Source organism: Megalopta genalis, chromosome 5 (assembly GCF_051020955.1).
Source record: "Megalopta genalis isolate 19385.01 chromosome 5, iyMegGena1_principal, whole genome shotgun sequence".
NCBI classification, from domain to species: domain Eukaryota; kingdom Metazoa; phylum Arthropoda; class Insecta; order Hymenoptera; family Halictidae; genus Megalopta; species Megalopta genalis.
The window spans coordinates 7,254,062-7,271,901 of record NC_135017.1 but is presented as its reverse complement, the minus strand read 5'-3'; the positions used below and the strand labels follow the sequence as shown (position 1 = coordinate 7,271,901).

The 17,840-nt window shown below is 31.7% G+C and overlaps 4 protein-coding genes across 9 annotated transcripts; 3 read left to right on the top strand and 1 right to left on the bottom strand.

Annotated features, from left to right (window-relative positions):
• The first annotated feature begins 50 nt into the window (after positions 1 to 50).
• Hrd3 (HMG-coA reductase degradation 3) lies at positions 51 to 4,132 on the top strand. 2 transcript variants are annotated; one of them, XM_033474072.2, is made up of 8 exons: positions 56 to 490; positions 571 to 900; positions 1,381 to 1,872; positions 1,949 to 2,184; positions 2,261 to 2,740; positions 2,810 to 3,038; positions 3,124 to 3,530; positions 3,599 to 4,132. In XM_033474072.2, exons 3-8 carry the CDS (start codon positions 1,425 to 1,427, stop codon positions 4,022 to 4,024), a joined length of 2,226 nt encoding a protein of 741 aa, XP_033329963.1. In that variant the 5' UTR covers positions 56 to 490; positions 571 to 900; positions 1,381 to 1,424; the 3' UTR covers positions 4,025 to 4,132. The 2 variants fall into 2 exon arrangements, with proteins under 2 accessions (XP_076378322.1, XP_033329963.1); XM_076522207.1 differs by having other exon boundaries at positions 51 to 900; positions 1,386 to 1,872.
• Positions 4,133 to 4,276: 144 nt separating this feature from the next.
• LOC117222406 (cilia- and flagella-associated protein 157) lies at positions 4,277 to 8,294 on the top strand. 2 transcript variants are annotated; one of them, XM_033474074.2, is made up of 8 exons: positions 4,277 to 5,147; positions 5,316 to 5,587; positions 5,711 to 5,864; positions 5,954 to 6,242; positions 6,315 to 6,575; positions 6,710 to 6,835; positions 7,046 to 7,256; positions 8,156 to 8,294. In XM_033474074.2, coding segments are annotated over exons 1-8 (1,437 nt in total). In that variant the 5' UTR covers positions 4,277 to 5,025; the 3' UTR covers positions 8,158 to 8,294. The 2 variants fall into 2 exon arrangements, with proteins under 2 accessions (XP_033329965.2, XP_076378323.1); XM_076522208.1 differs by having other exon boundaries at positions 5,015 to 5,147; positions 5,312 to 5,587.
• Positions 8,295 to 8,936: 642 nt separating this feature from the next.
• LOC117222409 (mitochondrial 2-oxodicarboxylate carrier) lies at positions 8,937 to 12,159 on the bottom strand. 2 transcript variants are annotated; one of them, XM_033474082.2, is made up of 7 exons: positions 12,064 to 12,159; positions 10,583 to 10,905; positions 10,348 to 10,454; positions 10,183 to 10,239; positions 9,667 to 9,966; positions 9,425 to 9,570; positions 8,937 to 9,349 (listed from the first exon to the last, which is right to left on the bottom strand). In XM_033474082.2, the coding sequence occupies exons 2-7, from the start codon at positions 10,761 to 10,763 to the stop codon at positions 9,229 to 9,231; spliced, it is 912 nt and encodes a 303-aa protein (XP_033329973.1). In that variant the 5' UTR covers positions 10,764 to 10,905; positions 12,064 to 12,159; the 3' UTR covers positions 8,937 to 9,228. The 2 variants fall into 2 exon arrangements, with proteins under 2 accessions (XP_033329973.1, XP_033329971.1); XM_033474080.2 differs by lacking the exon at positions 12,064 to 12,159 and adding an exon at positions 11,011 to 11,339.
• Positions 12,093 to 16,835, top strand: LOC117222407 (nucleoside diphosphate phosphatase ENTPD5). 3 transcript variants are annotated; one of them, XM_033474075.2, is made up of 7 exons: positions 12,093 to 12,228; positions 13,314 to 13,444; positions 13,592 to 14,000; positions 14,081 to 14,254; positions 14,317 to 14,745; positions 14,832 to 15,008; positions 15,092 to 16,835. In XM_033474075.2, the coding sequence occupies exons 1-7, from the start codon at positions 12,199 to 12,201 to the stop codon at positions 15,167 to 15,169; spliced, it is 1,428 nt and encodes a 475-aa protein (XP_033329966.1). In that variant the 5' UTR covers positions 12,093 to 12,198; the 3' UTR covers positions 15,170 to 16,835. The 3 variants fall into 3 exon arrangements, with proteins under 3 accessions (XP_033329966.1, XP_033329967.1, XP_033329968.1); XM_033474076.2 differs by having other exon boundaries at positions 12,181 to 12,321; XM_033474077.2 differs by lacking the exon at positions 12,093 to 12,228 and adding an exon at positions 12,815 to 12,953.
• Positions 16,836 to 17,840: the final 1,005 nt, after the last annotated feature.

Here is a 17,840-nt window from a genome sequence, read left to right as displayed (position 1 = left end):
TACAAAGAGTGTTATTACTTTATTTTTTCATAAATAATATTTCATGATGGTTCATTGTTTCTCAATGGTTTTAAATAAATATTAGCTATAACAGTATCTACTAACATTTCCTGTTAAGATGACCTAAACATTTTTATATGTACTCATCTCTACCTTTTATTAATTTATCTTTTATTTTTACATGTCGATGCATACAAATTCTATGGTAATGTGTATGTAATTCGCATATGTATGTACATGCATCATATTGGTAGCAATGAATTGGTGACAAATAAAAAGATGATTATTGTTGTCACCTGATAAATAAAATAATATCTTTATTTAAATTCACAACACATTCTCTCTGTGTTCGACGCAATTGGAAGTATAATTTATTAGATTTTCATTAGCATATATATGATAAATGTATTGTGTTGATTATTTAGAGGTTAGGTCACCGAAGGATTAGGGTACGTGTTGTGCGTAGAGAAATAATTGCGCATTGTCAATAGTAAGATTGTGTTTCATTGTACTAGAACTATTATGTTTATGTTTATCGAAATACTTAAGTGATATTTACATGATTTGCAGCTAACTTCAATTATTTAACGCACAGAACTTACAGATACTAAAATTTTCGAAAACAAACATACGAGAAACAGCTGATTCGTTGATAGTTAAGTGCGTAATGTTCTCACACGTTTGATAAACGAACAAAATTGTAAAACAGTGCCGTATTAGTATGTAAAAAACAACATTGTTTTCGGCAATGACGAGAAATCATTAGGGTGATAACCAAAGATGTTCGTTGACGTGTCTCAATGACGTAACGTTGTCTTTCTGTAACGAAAGTTCGAATTCTCGAGAAACATACCGCAAAATGAATTCAAGAAGGTTCTTATCAAGCTGTTCGAACTAAAAGTAAGAAAACAAATATCTTTTTTCACGTTGGACTAATTCTTTTTTTATCGTTATTCAACGTGGGTGCAAGTTTAGGTTAGAGGGCAGAGAGAATTCATATTTTCGAAATTACCGTATACAAAGTTAATGTGTCAGATGTAGTTGGCAAGTTGAAGTGTTTCTGTTGGTGTATCTACGAAATAAAAATTTTAGTTTATATATTAAACAATTTTCCATATGAAATATTTTTTTAGTAATCTTTTTATAATAATTGACTGTAGCAGATTTTTATTTAGTATTAAATTATGTACTTCTTTATTGTGACCATCTGCTTTTTGAAAAGTTTGCACATGTGTAAATTTAAATAAGTTTTCCATGTATGAGTAAAGAATTAATTTGAATATGTACGTGAGATATTCTAATAGTAAACAAAGTATTTTAATCAATCTTGAATTACTTAAGATATTTGTATAATATATAAATATTTTTATTTTTCTTAAGGACAGTTCAACAGAAGAAGTACAAATCACAATTAAGCTGTCAAAATGAAGCTAAGAAAAGAGTTATTGTTACTTCTGCTTGTTATGTCTGTTGCGTCCGAGTCAGAAGATCCAAAAAAACAATCAGAGACTTCTGACGAAGAGCCAGAGGAAGATGTTACTTTGGGAGAAAGGGGGCTAGAACATCTGCGTCAACTAAAGGATGTACATGATACTATGCTAAAAATTATACAATCTAATAGACTCTCATATCTTAGAGAGGAGATGACAAGAAGAAAAGAAGAGGTAGAAGAAGAGCCGAAAACTAAGGAAGAAAGTTCCACAATGAGAAATGTATGGACAAAGACAAGGATAGCACAGACTAAGAATATAGATTTACCAAATAGTAATTTAAGACTGGAGGAAGAAGAGACAGAGCCATGGAATGAAGAAGAGCAACTTGAGTCTCTAAGTGAAGAGACACCAGAACCACTTACTCCGGAGCCACAAGAAGGTATTTTCGTAAAAGATGCAAACTAAAATAATATAAATATTATCTTAATTTAATACTTCTGTAATTTAACTTCCAGCGGAGCAAATGTTTAGGAAAGCACAGCGTCTCTTAAATGCCACACGTTCTAACAAAGCAGAAGCTTATGGATTATTAAGAGCAGCAGCAGCTCTTGGTCATCGTGAAGCACAATCCATGTTGGCATGGGCCCCATTGCTTGGTCCGACTTACTTTTTGGTATCTAGTCAGATTGTTTCAGCTGTTTATCAAACATTTAAAGAACTTGCTGAAACTGGACTACCTTCTGCTCACATGGTATGAAGAAATTTGTACTTGTATTTACTAGTCAGCATTCTTCCTGTAAATTCTGAGTTACAACCTTCTTGTTCAGGGCTTAGGATTTTTATATGCAACAGGACTAGGCGGAGTAAATGCTTCGCAAGCTAAAGCACTTTTACATTACACAGCTGCAGCTCTCGGCGGAGATACACGTGCACAAATGTCCCTTGGGTATCGTTATTTGGCTGGTGTCACGACGCCAGCTTCATGTGAAAATGCTTTAAATTTTTATCGTAAAGTTGCCGACAAGGTCGCAGAAGAGGTTTCGTTCAGTGGAGGGCCAGTTATTCAGCGAGTCCGACTTTTGGATGAACAAGAGAATCCTGGATATAACTCAGGAATGTATGATCAAGATTTAATAGAATATTATCAATTGCTAGCGAAGAAAGGAGACATAGAGGCTCAAGTTGCATTAGGACAGTTACATTATCAAGGTGCCAGGGGTGTTCCATTAGATCACGTGAGAGCCATGCACTATTTCCAGCATGCTGCTGACGCTGAACACCCAATAGCAATGGCTTATTTGGGAAAGGTAACAGTGACTTTCGATTGTCGCGTGAATTTGTATATTAACTTATAGTAATGCGTTTTTAAATTTCAGATATACTTAGAGGGTAGCGATAAAGTAGAACAGGACAACAAAACGGCATACAAATACTTTAAAAAGGCTGCTGAGCTTGGGAATCCTGTCGGACAAAGTGGCTTAGGTCTTATGTATCTTTATGGACGGGGGGTTGAAAGGGACACCACGAAGGCTCTACAGTATTTCAAGCAAGCTGCAGAACAGGGCTGGGTTGATGGACAGCTTCAACTTGGCAATATGTATTTCAGTAAGTTTCTGTCAAAATTCACTAGTGTTACACGGCTTTCCAATTTCCATCGCCATTTCAAACTAATAAAATTTTGTTTCAACAGGTGGGACTGGAGTGAAACCTGATTACAAATTAGCTATCATGTACTTTAGCATGGCCAGTCGATCTGGCCATGTTTTAGCACTTTATAATTTAGCTCAAATGCACGCCACCGGCACAGGTATGACACGCAGTTGCACGACTGCAGTCGAGCTTCTAAAGAAAGTCGCTGAACGGGGGAAATGGAGTGACCAATTGATGGCTGCCCATACAAACTACAGAGAAGGCAAAATCGACGAAGCTTTCGTTAATTATGCCCTTCTTGCGGAAATGGGATATGAAGTTGCACAGAGCAATGCTGCTTTTATACTTGACAAAGGGGAGACTACGATATTTTCGGAGGAAGAGGGTTTGGTCAGAGCATTATCTTTGTGGGATAGGGCTGCTGCACAAGGATACTCTGCTGCTCAGGTATAAATATACAAAAATCACCATATTTTGAACTTCCTAAACCGAGCTAATTGAACTTACTCTATTAGGTAAAACTGGGAGATGCTCACTATTACGGCAGAGGAACGAAAGTTGACTACGAGGCTGCAGCTAATCACTATCGATTGGCCTCCGAGCCAGATCCAAATGCACAGGCTATGTTTAACCTTGGGTACATGCATGAACGTGGTTTAGGTTTAGCAAGGGATCGACACTTGGCCAAACGGTGTTACGATCTTGCTGCAGAAGCCAGCCCGGACGCCAAAATCCCCGTTGCGTTGGCGCTTATCAAACTCTCCTTCCTTTTCGGTTTGGATTATCTGCAGGAGTTTAGTCTTGTTGATCATCTGAATAAATGGGACCAGCTCTTGGGCCAGAACTGGGACTTATATCTTATAGGACTGCTCACTGGCATGCTCAGTTTAATTATTTACTTCCGCAGGCCGCAGCCACCACCTCCGCCTAGAATTAATTAGTTCTTTACTATTTTTCTTTTTTCGTTCCCAGGCCGTTTCTTTTTCTTTTAGATGAAGTCAAATTTGTTACTGATGGTTCATAAATACACGCACGTGCGTGCATAAGGACATGTTGTTTTCATTGAACCACCTTATTCGCACAAGAACGTTCTAGAAATTCTAAAGGAATTCTCGTACTATTAACATTATCATACAGTGTGTGAGAGAATGTGTTGATTTATGCGTGAGTAGATTGTATTTATTTGAAGATATTCAGAGGCGTAGAAATGATTTATTATTAAGTTACATTTTTAAATCCTGAAATTTTTTATTTTTAGTATACATGATTTTGTAATTACATCTATTTGAAACAGGTAATTCAATTATAGAACTCAAAGACATTTACAAAGCTGACAATGTTCTTGAATTGAATGTTTCAAATATGAAGCGTATACTCATTATTTCATTTTCAAAGAATATATATGTTTTAGTTTTTAAATTCTAAAATATTCACATTTTGATTTACATTAGATTTTTAAGTTTTCAATTTGATATTTTTTACACGTATATGTATAATTGATTTGAAAAAAAAAAATATATATGTATGTATGTATGTAATACAGATATTAAGAGATATTAGTGCTGTATATTTTTAAACTCGTAAATATGTCACGAGTTTCATACATGATTAAAAAATGAATTCATAAGGACTTTAGACTTTAGAAGGCTTAGAGTGTTTAAACAATAGAGCTCAAAGATGATTTCACAAGTATGCTGCATTTTTGTCTAAGAATTTATGATTGATATCACAAGGGGCCTTCTAATTATTATTAAAACACAATTGATGAGAAAATTATTTTATTTTCATTAATTGTTTATTGATCTCTCCGTCGTCATGGAGTCAAAAATGATCGATCTAACGTAGATTACGTTCACGTTGCTTATCACTGTTATTACTTTACCGGGCAACAATAATTTAAATTGATTGACCGTGTAACAAACAAATTTAGCTAATCAGGATTATGAAGGAAAAGGGAAAAAAACGTAAAGGTGGTAAAAAGAAGGTAAAAAAGAAATGTGTGGATGAAAGAGAGACCCTGTCTTATGAACAGGAAATTTTGGATAACAATAGGCAATTGGCACGGTAAATATATGCATAAAAGTAACGTATTTCTACGCACATAAAATTCTTTTGAATTTTTAATACTTCCAATATGTGGTGTATGTAGAAATATGAAGTGTAGAATGTCACCTCGAATCCCAAGGTGCAGATAAATGTAAATAACTATCCAAATAATTCTTTACAAGCTAGTCTGAGAACACGTAATGAAGAATTGGAAAAAGAGGCGGAGCAAGTGAAAGAAAAATTTCGACAACTGGAAGAGGATAGGTCAGATGTAATTGCTTATTTGAAAAGAAACTTAGAGGAAAGAATAGAAGAATCAAAGGAACTTACTGAGCGATTAGCAGCTTTGGAAGAATTACGAAAAGAGGAACTATCTGCTTACAAGAAGAAGGAAGAAGCAATGGAGCTCGAATATCGCACCATGGAGAACAATCTCAGCGCTGAAGTTAAATTAATAAGTGAAGTATATACGTTACTTACATTTATATCATTTATTCTGTTTTGATGAAAGATGTTGGCCTTGTAAACTACATTTAAAAATTTTCGACTCGTTTACTTATATGCAATCGTTCCTTAACTAGCTGGTAAATTGAATGCATTGGAAGATTGGCGAATAGCAAGGGTGGAACTGATGCAGAAGTTTGAAACTCAAGAAAAGGAAATTATAAAACAGGAACAGATAAACCAGGAAAAACTTTATGAGGCGGAGAAATCGTTGGTCATTGGAAAAGCAATGTATGAGAATAGAAATTCTTCTTTCTACTATTTATAATGTAAAATATTAACTAGATATATATATATAACATTGTACCATTTAATGAAAGGATGAAGAGAGAAATGGAGGAACGTTTAAAAGCACTAGCTGTAACTCTTCGCAAAGCAACTAATTTGCGAGTAGCAGAGACCACGAACCGAGCAATTAGAGAAAACATAGCTTTGAATCTAGAACTGGATAGCCTGGTGAAAACATGTAAGGAACTTGAAATCACCAGTAGGGAAAGCAAGGAAAAAGAGCGTATGCTCAGGTTACAGTCTGAATTATTCGAAACAGAGTCGAGAATCACTTTAAAAACAGCAATGAAACAAAGAGACGCTATTCACAAATTGGCAAATGTAAGATCTTTGTTTGAACTTTTTTTCATTGTTATTTGAAAATAAGAAAATAAAACTATTAAAATATTGTAGGAATTCGAATCGATGTTGTTGTACTATGGACAAGCAAAAAGAGACAATGATCAAATTGCTACGTATGAGTTAATTATTGAGCAGTTGAAACAAAAGTGTGAAAAAATTGAGCAGAAAATTCAGTTTCTGAAAAGGTGTGTGTTGAAGGCAAGAGATGATAAAGAGCAATTGTTATTACAAGTTGATAAGAAGGATAAAGAACTAGTAGGGCTTAAAAGCCTGCTGAATCGTGTAAGAGGTTGCATCATGGAAGCTTTAGAGGTGATAAATTCTTCAAAAGTTTTGTCAGCAATTCTTATATTTATCTCCTGATTAAACATTAACATTTTTTTACCTGTCTGCAATAGTTTATATGAAATTATACTCATTATAATAATTTTGCGATACTCTCGCAGCTTGAAGGAGATACTAGAGGTCAGGATTATTGTGCCTCACAGTTAAAACAGCAGTTTCTACAGTGCCTTTGGGAAATACTGGATACCAACAACATTATCAATGTTTTGGAACATACTGTATCACAGGTATACTGTTATTATATAAATTTTTTAACTATCAGTACCTTTATTATTATTATAATTACTGGATGTTACAAAAACTGAAGAGGGCTTGAAATGTCTTTAGATAGATTAGTGAAAGGGAAATAACCATGATTATAGTATGAAACTACTTGCTTGTGTTTGTTTAATATAAAGTTATTGTTTAAATGTTTTACACATGCGTACATTTTATAGATTGAAAATATTACATGCCGTTATGCGGAAGGTGACTTGGGCCTTATTGAACGTCCGAAAATTAGTAGATGTAAAACTGAAGAAAAGAAAGATACAGTCGAAGATAGTGTACAAACAAAATCTTCAGATCATTCGGTAGAAAAAGAACCATCTTTGCCCGACAGCGATATTAGTTCCAGCATTCATTCTCCTGTAGAGTCAATATCTAATTGTAAGTTATAATTCCTAATTATTTTTGTTATATCTTCTTCATTATACACAACCAAATTTACTATGTCAAAGATTTTGTAAAGTATTTTTCTTTTTGCTCATATGTATGTGCTGTGTGTATTTAAACATAAGGATTTTTATTTAGTATACAAACCTATAAACTTTACAGCATATGTACCTGCTTTAGAGTGTAAACATTCTGTTGAAAGTACTAGGGGAATTTCAAATTACTTCCTAGGGATAATTTCTTACTATGTAGATTGTACAGTTTTGTGTTGTATAGGTTAGGAATAGTTGCTTCTGTAGTTTGTAAATTAATAATTTGAAGAATTAAAGAAAATGCCTCATAAAAAGAGTCAGGCAAGGTCAGTGAAGTTGTTGTTGTTGTTGTTTAATATATATTTGTTAATGTTTTTGTTGATTGTATGAAAACATTAAACAGTAACTTGAAAGAAGATTGGAAACTTTAAATGTTGTACTTTAGATTTTTATAAATACATGTTCATGTAAAATTAAATAAGATAGCTACGAAGTTATTTTTTCAAGTACAACACTTAAAGACTTTCATAAATTAACTAATTTGTACTATAACCTATTAAATATTTTGACGTTATCAGTTATCACCATTGTATTTATATACAATATGTACATGTTGAAGTTTGTTTTGTTTATATTTATAGTTTTATTTAGTAAATGCGCATCTTTTTTATGTATCTTGGTGATTCTAAATGAATATATACTCAGTGCAAAATATATGAAGCTTCTATAAAATCTGATTAGATTATTATTAATTAACCTAGAAATTATTATTAATTAATCTTAAGTGTTACATAGTATTTGTTTGTGTTATTTAAAAATATCATTCCAAGTTTGCAATAATAATTATAAATCTAAAATTAGGAAGAAAAAGGTGAAACAGAAGGAAAAGAAAACAGATGACAAGGACACACCGTACTTGGACTTAGATAACATTATAGATGTACAAGAAAATGTTGCAAAAGATTTTAAGTTTCTTATGAATGCTCCAGTATCAGAAGACAATTTCTTTGTTTCACAATCAGAAAAAAATTGGAGCATTGATACATCTAAATATTCTGAGTACTTTACACTTGATTTGAAAATTTTATCCGCAGCAATTGAATCAATTCCATTCAATGAAAATGTTAATATTCATACTAAATACTTTAGTGTAAGTTTAATGATTCTTTAAATCTAATCTAATTTAATAATTATATTTAAAATTAATGAATAATATCTGTAAACATTTATTATTTTAGAGTGACCAATTGACAAATATTTATAACAAAGCAGAGCAGGGTAAACAGAAATACAATGAAATGTTAAATAGTTTAGAAACTGAAGTTTCAAGTGATCTAAAAAATATAGAAAGTAATCAAGATTCAATAGATGATACAACTGAGGATCTAGATTTTTTGCTATCACTCAAAGAACCTGTGGATGAGCCTTTAATGGCAGTAAAGCCTTTACCTACACCTTTTGATGCTGGTCTAGGTTGGAAAATAATATAATAGAGTAACATTCAAAAAATTATTTTTATGTGCTGATTAATCTAACACATATCTTTTGCAGATACAAAAACAGCAAATAAATCTAGTAAACCTATAAAATCTATCGATTTGGAAAAGTGGTTGGATTCTGTTTTAGATGATTAAACATTGAATTGTGTTTACTACTTATTTATTTTTTTTTTACAATTAATAGGATTCACTTAGTTTTCGCCTGTAATAAAGATAAAAAACAATATATCTAATAAAGATACATTGTAGTGCACATTAATTAACTATTACCATTTTAATAGATTAAAATTAAGAAGAGACTTTAATTGCTAATAAATTATACTATGAGATGCATTTTAAGATCTTTCTTTTGAAGAATATACTTGCAAATTAAAATAATGGTTTGGTAGTAGCAATAAATGCACACATTCAGTCTATGTTAGTCTAGTACTGCTATCAATAAGGAACAACCACATTAAGATACGATTTCATATGTTCATAAACTATAAGCATAATCGCACCACCTGGTCCTAATCTCAAGACCTTTGGTAGTAATCCTTTATACAAGGCTCTGAATCTAAAATAAAAAATTCAGCTATGAAATTATTGAAATAAAGGAAAGAATTTTCAAATTTTTACAGTGTGTCCTCACCCTTCTCTATGATAGACTATATAAATTGTTTGTATAGTCCCCCTGTATTGAATTTCACCTTGAGGTCCTTGTATGCGACTTTTAGCAACATCAAATGGTATATTCATACAAGATGCTAATGTACCTGATATAAAGCCTATGACAAACTGAAAAGAAGATTGTTATATATCCAGGACGTGTAACAGAACTTAGTAAACGAAAAATGAATGTATCAATTGATACATAGGTACAGAAAATTGTACCTTAAGCAACAATTCTGGAGCATAATCTTGTTGTGTCTTCACCCATGGAAGAAGAGTATTGTAAATACCGAAGTAGAACGTATTAAAAATACTGTTTCGCATTATTGTAGCAGATAAACCTTTATTGAGACCATTCAATCCAAACCCTTGTTGTGCAAGTATTCGTTGGGTTACAGTGAAAGTTGATGGACTATGTTTAAAATGCTTGCGATCAGATTGCATTTGTACTTTAACTACTTCAAATGGATTCACTAAAATACCCTCTGTTACACCTGTCAGGAAGCCAGCATAATAAAATACCTAAAAGGGAGTATTATCTTATTCACAATTGTATAGGATATTTTGTTTGTTTGTTATATTCTACTCTACTGGTGGAACGATAGTGATAGAAGAATATGACAATGATCACCACTGTTTCAATTTCTGATCATGGAAACGTTATTGTTATGCAATAATTAGTAGAAAAAATATCTATTTTCTCTTATTTTTTAAAGAAGTTTTTCATATTACACATACCATTGTTTTTGATGAGCTATCACTAAACAGCTTCTTGTACTGCTCAAAGGAGAAGAACTGAAAATATTGAATTTTAATTTTTACTGAAATAAGATAAACAGCAGAACTACAACTTTTTGCAGCAAAAACATTGCATAACGTTCACGTAAAATATAAGTCACATACTTTCACTGCTCTTTTTGGCGTTTCCATAATAACTGGAGGTAATATACCTTTCCAGAATGCTGCAAACCCTTCATTTAGATACATTTTTCTCATACAGTCACGAATTCCTGTGATAAAAGTGTAACCAAAAGATGTGTATAAATAATTGAAGAAAAAAAACATTAAAATGCTCAAAAAAAAATCAGTGAAAATGAATAATTAACATAAAAATAAATACAAGTTAGCGATACAATGCCTGTATAGTAAAGAGCATCATTTTGTGCAATTTTGACCTGTAGTTGGAAGCGTGTTTTAATAAGGTCCATTGGATGCATTATGCAGACTTCTACAAAACCTGCACAGCCTCCTGCACCAATTTGAATTGCAGCTTCTCTTACAAAACTTGGTTTATGTTGTATAGTTTCTTTGTAAGCCATTCTGTTACAGTCACTTCTATATATGTTTGTTGCGAATAACTTCTTATATTATTTTTGTGTACCGGATAAATGATCACTCTTTTCTTAATAAGAATAAAATATTTTTTTCTCTATAAGTTTTCTTCTAATTTCACTGTAATTCCTAAGATGAACATAAAAATAACTTAAAAAACAATGCAATAACTAAACAATTTTTTAAACAAAACAGTAATTTCATAAACAAAATTATAATTAATTGAATATATACGTTCGAATGACACGTTTTCGTAGTGCTAGTTTTCTGTTGAATGGGGTTCAGAAACGAATGATAATAATTACGTAAATTTTACAGAATGTTAAATGTGATGTAGCAATATCTCTTAATAGCTTATCTTACCCGTGTATTGCGTAATAAAACTCTAACAAAAAAAATGGTTAAATTAAAATATCGTAAAAGGATATAAGAAATTGTTGGTTTAAAGGTTGATAGATATAACAATTACTTTTAAATATAAAATTTAGTAAAATGTTTAATTAATATTTATTAGTTTCAAATATCAGTCTGAGTTACATATAATTACAATATGAAATTAGGTTTCTATATGGCTATATATTTCATTCATGCAGAATTCATATTGCATACATATGATATATACATATACAAACATGATGAAGATGGTAAATAAATGTTTTTAATAATATTGATAAAACAATGTAATAATAATTCAGTTTAGGAAAAAATTTTGTGGAAATCCACATGTTTATTTAAAAAAAATATGTCTTTAAATACACTTTTCAAATAAATTCATTCAGGGTCAATGTTAGACACATATACATGTTTGTATAGAACACTTTATACAATTTTGTCCTTCTATTTTGAAATATTTGACAGTCTGAAATTATTAAAATCCAGTGAACATCATATGTTTTCTAATAAGTTTTATCTATTAACTGGGTGCTGTTAAATGACTTAAAGAGAAAATTATACTTTCTATTATTCTTATCTTTGAAACATAGACTATTTGGATTTTCTTAATGTATATTTCAAAATTATGAAACACGTACAATTAGTCTTAGATGAAGAAATACAGTAAGATTATTATGAAAGCTAATCTTCGGAAGTGTTAACGAAATCCAGTGCATAAACAGTTAAAAATAGAAATTCAAAACATTCGGTTAATCAAATTTTTAACGCATACAAGTACAGTTAGTTACAATCGAACTCATTGTGATAAGTCTCCCTTGACGTAACCGGTTAGTTCAACAGATAATTCAATCTGCTACTAAAACAATTGCAGATAACAACGAATTCTTTGTTCACCTTCGTGATATTCTAATACAATTCTGCGAGGCGAACTGTACATAAAACCTTGAGTCATTATCGCGGCCATTTTGTTATTAGATATCTTAACAATCTTCTCTATGTCAAGACTCATCGTTGAGAGGCGCTTCGCTGATGAATAGACAGCGGCAAGGAGTCATTTTAGTAATAGCCGCTTCGTAGTATGCTTATTCTTTTTCGTATTCTTCATTTCTTTACGGTTCAGTTTTCAACAACATGGAGATTAAGCGCAGGAAGGTTAGTTTTTAGTTTTTTTTTATTTTAGTAGCGTACTCCATTTGAATTGTTATAAGCAATCATAAAAATTCTCATAAGTGTACGAAAATGATGGAATAATGCATAGTTCGATAAAAAATGATTACCCAATACAATCTATATTTAGTACTACGTATTTATACTACTACATTGTAGAATTTTAATAATAAATGTCACCGCTTATGTTTTTAGTATTATAATATGATTATAATACATACTTCGATGTAGAAGGCATAATAATAAATAACCTATGTTTGATTTTGTTTGTTATTATAAAAACTTAATGTAAATATTTTATAAATTTTCATCAGCCCTAATCGAAATGTATATACATATAAGTTTGAAACATATAATTTTAAATATATAACTAAAACTCATTCAGTTATTATTTGTGTTACGTCAGTTACATTATGAATGAAATAGGATATAGAAATGTTTGTACACCCGTTATATGTGATGCAAGATTGGTGATTTTCTCATATTAGGTACATATACATATATATATACGTGATGTCGGTGTTTATTTTTTTCAATAGTTGCTTCGTGTGAACAAACAAAAACTGCCATCGTTGCCTATAGTCATTTCTATTCTAAATTAGATGCAATATATTCCAGTGAGTCTGAAATGCAATTCATTCTGTTAACGCAGTCAAGGTTATTTAATCTTTTACGTCTTTTCTGATCGCGATATTTTTGAGGTTATTCAATCATTTCAATCATTTTTATTCCATTGTTTGTAGTCATTTTTCTTTTTAAAAAAGTATGTATTTGAATATAGTACTCCAATAAACACAACCGTGTAAGCTTTAAAAAAGCTTAACAAGCTTTTAAGAAGTTCTAATAGAAATCATGAAAAACGAAAAAGAAAAAGCTATACCAAATAGTTTAATTTTTATAAAATAATTGTACAGAATATTTCCAACTTTTTTATTCTGTAATAAATAAATTCTGTAATAAATTGTATGCACTTTCAGTTAAGATCAGAAAGTGATGATATTTACGATGCAGAGCCAAGGTTACGGACGAAGAAGAGTTATCCAAGCAGAAGATACTTTATGGTTGTTACTGTGTTGGGAGTCTTATTTTTGGGATACATAGCAATAGCGTATGATCTGTTTGTTTTATACTTCTTAGCATTAATCATGATTGTAATATATATATATATATATATATATATATATATATATATATATATATATATATATATATATATATATATATATGATTTGTTGAACTTTGTTTTTGTTTACAGGTATGATTTCAAGCCTGCACGTTTCGGTACCAAGGCAATTGATACATTGGCTTTGTCTTTGAGTTTCCAATCAAGATTTTATGTTGTGGTTATCGATGCAGGTTCTACTGGCAGTCGTGCTTTAGCTTTCAGTTTTTATGAGTCTGTTCTTGGCGGCAATTTGATATTAGATGGAGAACACTTCTTTCAAACAAAACCAGGCATCAGTGCTTATGCAGACAGGCCGAAAGAATCGGCTAAGTCTCTCACTGTGCTCCTAGACAAAGTCAAAGCTGTTATTCCACAGTCAGAATGGCAGCATACTGCACTAAGCATGAGAGCTACTGCTGGTTTGAGACTTCTTCCTGGACACAAAGCTGACGATATCCTTCAAGAATGTAGAAAACTATTTGAAGATTCTGGTTTTCAAGTATGAAGACTCAGTATTTCTAAATATAATGTTCTTACAGAACTTTTAGAGGTACTACTATTTTTTGTCATATGTTCTAGGTTTCTAAAAATTCGGTTTCTATAATGGATGGAACAGATGAAGGTATTTTCTCTTGGTTTACCGTCAATTTCCTATTGGAACGGTTCAACACACACAACCCTGGAAATACAGTTGCTGCATTAGATCTTGGGGGAGGCTCAACACAAGTTACATTCTCACCCGATGCTTCACAGGTACAAATAATTGACTATTAAGTGCATAGGAAGGTATTAAGTTGTTTCTTAATCTTCTGCAGGAAAAGAAACTTGATGGACACATATATTCAGTTAATATCTTCAACCATAACATGAGTGTATACACGCACAGTTATTTGGGCATGGGTCTCATGGCTGCTAGAAAAGAGATTATAACACACGGATTAAATTTAGACAACGTAAATCCGCGAGCAACCTCAGAAATACGATCGGAATGTGTAAATCCAATAGTTTCCACCGAATGGAGTTACGGAGGACTTAATTACCTAGTCAAAGGTCCCATTAGTGGAGCACACAAGTTAGTGAAGAATCAAAATTTCGCTGGTGGCGAAGTAGATAGACCAATTGTTAATTTTCAAGCATGCTTGAACATCATTGAAAAGTATGTTAAAGGAATTAAAAATAAACCAGAAGGTTTGAAGGACCATGAGATCTATGCATTTTCATATTACTTTGATCGTGCTACAGAGGTAATACATTGATACAGCTTTACGTTTCTGACTAAATATGAACTGTTTAATGTAAAAGATACAGTTTCAAGTTACTAATATTTTAGGTCGGTCTTGTGGACCCCTTTTTTGGTGGAGTTGTTCAAGTAAGCGCACTACTCGAAATGGCAAAGTCCGTCTGCGATTATCCAAATACTGATCAGCCCTTCATTTGCCTTGATTTAACATTTATTTATGTTCTTTTACGTGACGGGTTTGGCTTGGCACCTACAACAAAATTATATGTAAGTGTATATGATTTATATGTATATCTAAAATGCTAGTCAATTATATGTTAACCTAATACTCACTTTTGATCGGATAACAGCTGTACAAGAAGATAACTGGACATGAATTGAGTTGGGCCCTCGGCGCTGCCTTCAATATAATTCAGAACGGTCTTTAACACACCTGAAGTATAGATACAAAGTTATTTTTACACGAAATTGAAGAAATTGTTAGAACTTATTACATGTGGTGAAACCACTTGATTTAGGTAGGAACTATTAATCTATTATCACATTCATTGTTTCCTCATGATAGCATATCTCGTTACTGGTACATTTCCCGTAAGTGAAACATATTACTTTTGTTTGAGCATTGTACTCAAAGCCACAAAACATTGAAAACAGTGAATATGTATAAGTTCTTCAATTAGAGAGTCTTAAATCTCTTAATTCCTTTTTTAATCACTTGTAAATTAAATTATAATCACATTGACAAACGCACAGGTCTGTCTATTATCAAAGATGCACAATTCTACAAAGTATATTTAGCACAATAAGTTATTTTCAAAACATGAATAATATCAATATATAATTATTATGTAGTAATTGAAGACTAGTTGAAGGGATTCTCCTGACGGGGATATCGGCCATATCTCTTATGTGATAGAAAATAGAAAGAGATAGTATAGATAAAGTGTAATCAATTTAGCGTGTACCTTTCCTATTATTTCGTGAGCGCAATGGTACATTTGCAATTCGAAGCCGTAATTCTTAAAGAAGAAATCTATATATTTTTTAACGACTTAACTTTTATTATGATAAGTATATTCTATTTATGGAATAACACCGATGTGTATTATCACTACATATTATGAATATCATTAAAGCGAATCCAATGTCAGCGTTCTGTTAACAAACAGTTCTATATTTACATTGCAAATGTCGTATGTACAAAACTATAAGGCCTATGGTTCTTATTGAATCGTATAGCGGTTTCGTTTACAATTTATGGCATTGTCACTGAAATGTTATATCCTCGGCCAATGAATGTGATTATAGTTGGTGAAGGATTTCCGGTAAGAATCGAATTGTTTTTACATAGTTGTGGCCAAATGACACAACTTAGTTAAGGTTCTTACATTCTCGTATTGACTTTGAAATTTGAAGTTTTTTTTTTATCGAAAGGAATGTTTGATAATAGTTAAATAAATCTTAGTTGTGACGACTATCTGACTTTTCAATGTGCTATTTAAACATGGAAAGCAGGATATTTAATTTTGAATTTCAAGGTCAAATTGTTACAACTGCTACTTGTTACTACTTGCTCACAAGTCGCCACGTGAGTCTGAGTTACTCTATCTCACTTCTTAAATGCTAGGTAATTAAAATACTTTTTATTATAAGCAAACTTTTTTATAAGAAAAATATTTCTTTTTACTTTTAATATGTAAGGTCTGTTTTCCTGTATGAGGCATTTTTCGATGATTTTATAACATATGTTGAGGACGGTTATGAAAATCTGTGCTGGCCAAGTTTAGCTTTTACCAGATTGTAGAGTATTGAGAACTGAAACAGTTTTGTTCGTTAATCTTTATTTTAATATCAACACTATTTTATCTTGTCATTGGCTGTTTGGTAACTCAGACTCTACAAACAAAACTTTTGCAGTAACTTGATACGTACAAATATGTTTTAGGAAATATTCATTCCGTTTTCGACAATCTACTTAAATTTGTAAAACATGTTTGTGAAATGATCATTAGATCCTAAGTATTTTTGCATTAAAGTACGATTGGTACGAATTTTATTAATGGACGAATTGAATATATATTTTTATTGTTAGAATTTACTTTATTTAATGTCTTTCGAATTTTCCTTTCCTGCAACCTCGCCCTGTGAAGTGATTAGCAAAAGTTTCGCGAATTTGTTATAATGAATAAAATTTTCTTCATAAAGAAGAAAAAAATGCATTTATCTATTTTAAACTGATTAATAATGTTAATTGACTGTCTTAATATGTTTAAAAGTCCTATTTAATCATTTTCTGTTTGTGTAGTTGCATGCAGAATGACGGTTACTTTTTGTTTGAATAATGCACAGTGGCTGACTGGCAGAGTGAGGAACATTGTCCCGCGATGAAAACCGTAATTATACCGGTGTCGTAATGATTGAAGTAACAATCGAGATAGCAATCAATGGCGACAATTGCGCCGGTGACCTGTACTTATCCGATGACAGCAATGCTGTCAGGACAGTAATCACAGCTTCTGGCTAACATTGAAAGCATTTAAAATTACGCTTTTCATTGTACATATATAAGTGCATTCAAGGCGTTGCTATGTTATCTAACGTTCTTTATGGCACACAAGCAATACAAATTTGTGAAAGTAGGAAAATCTTATTTAATCGCTGTAATGCATATTTAGCGTTTCATAATCTATTTCATGAGAACAGTACACACTCGAAAAGCAAATTACTGATTGCAAAGAAGTATAATTACCAGCACAAGATATTAAAATTCTCGTGTTGTATAATTATCATTTTTACTTAAGATAAAAGTTTCATTTGTCGATTAGCAACTGAGCTAGATCAATACTTATCTAGCTGGTTTACAAAAATTTTCAGCTGCATACCATAGGCTACATGTAACCGGTTTACAATGAAATTAGTTAACGCTGTAGATTAAGTCTAGCTGCTTCATAACAAATTAGTTAAAGCTTGAGATTGCCGGCAATGATTTGGCGCTCCTACTAGAATCATGGGATAAATTTAATGTTAGGATTAATTATCCCAACTTTATCCCATTTAATCATGGGATAATTTTAAATGACATTAAATTCATTAGCGACA

Coding starts and splice junctions, on each gene's coding strand:
- Hrd3 (XM_076522207.1), top strand. CDS start 1,425: ATGAAGCTAAGAAAAGAGTTATTGTTACTTCTGCTTGTTATGTCTGTT. Junction 2,185..2,260: donor GACTACCTTCTGCTCACATG/GTATGAAGAAAT, acceptor CTTCTTGTTCAG/GGCTTAGGATTTTTATATGC. Junction 2,741..2,809: donor CAATGGCTTATTTGGGAAAG/GTAACAGTGACT, acceptor TTTAAATTTCAG/ATATACTTAGAGGGTAGCGA.
- LOC117222406 (XM_033474074.2), top strand. CDS start 5,026: ATGAAGGAAAAGGGAAAAAAACGTAAAGGTGGTAAAAAGAAGGTAAAA. Junction 5,148..5,315: donor AACAATAGGCAATTGGCACG/GTAAATATATGC, acceptor TTTACAAGCTAG/TCTGAGAACACGTAATGAAG. Junction 6,836..7,045: donor TGGAACATACTGTATCACAG/GTATACTGTTAT, acceptor TACATTTTATAG/ATTGAAAATATTACATGCCG.
- LOC117222409 (XM_033474082.2), bottom strand. CDS start 10,763: ATGGCTTACAAAGAAACTATACAACATAAACCAAGTTTTGTAAGAGAA. Junction 9,571..9,666: donor CTCCAGAATTGTTGCTTAAG/GTACAATTTTCT, acceptor TCTTCTTTTCAG/TTTGTCATAGGCTTTATATC. Junction 9,350..9,424: donor ATAGTCTATCATAGAGAAGG/GTGAGGACACAC, acceptor TTTTTATTTTAG/ATTCAGAGCCTTGTATAAAG.
- LOC117222407 (XM_033474075.2), top strand. CDS start 12,199: ATGAATAGACAGCGGCAAGGAGTCATTTTA. Junction 13,445..13,591: donor TTGGGATACATAGCAATAGC/GTATGATCTGTT, acceptor TTTTGTTTACAG/GTATGATTTCAAGCCTGCAC. Junction 14,255..14,316: donor TCTCACCCGATGCTTCACAG/GTACAAATAATT, acceptor AATCTTCTGCAG/GAAAAGAAACTTGATGGACA.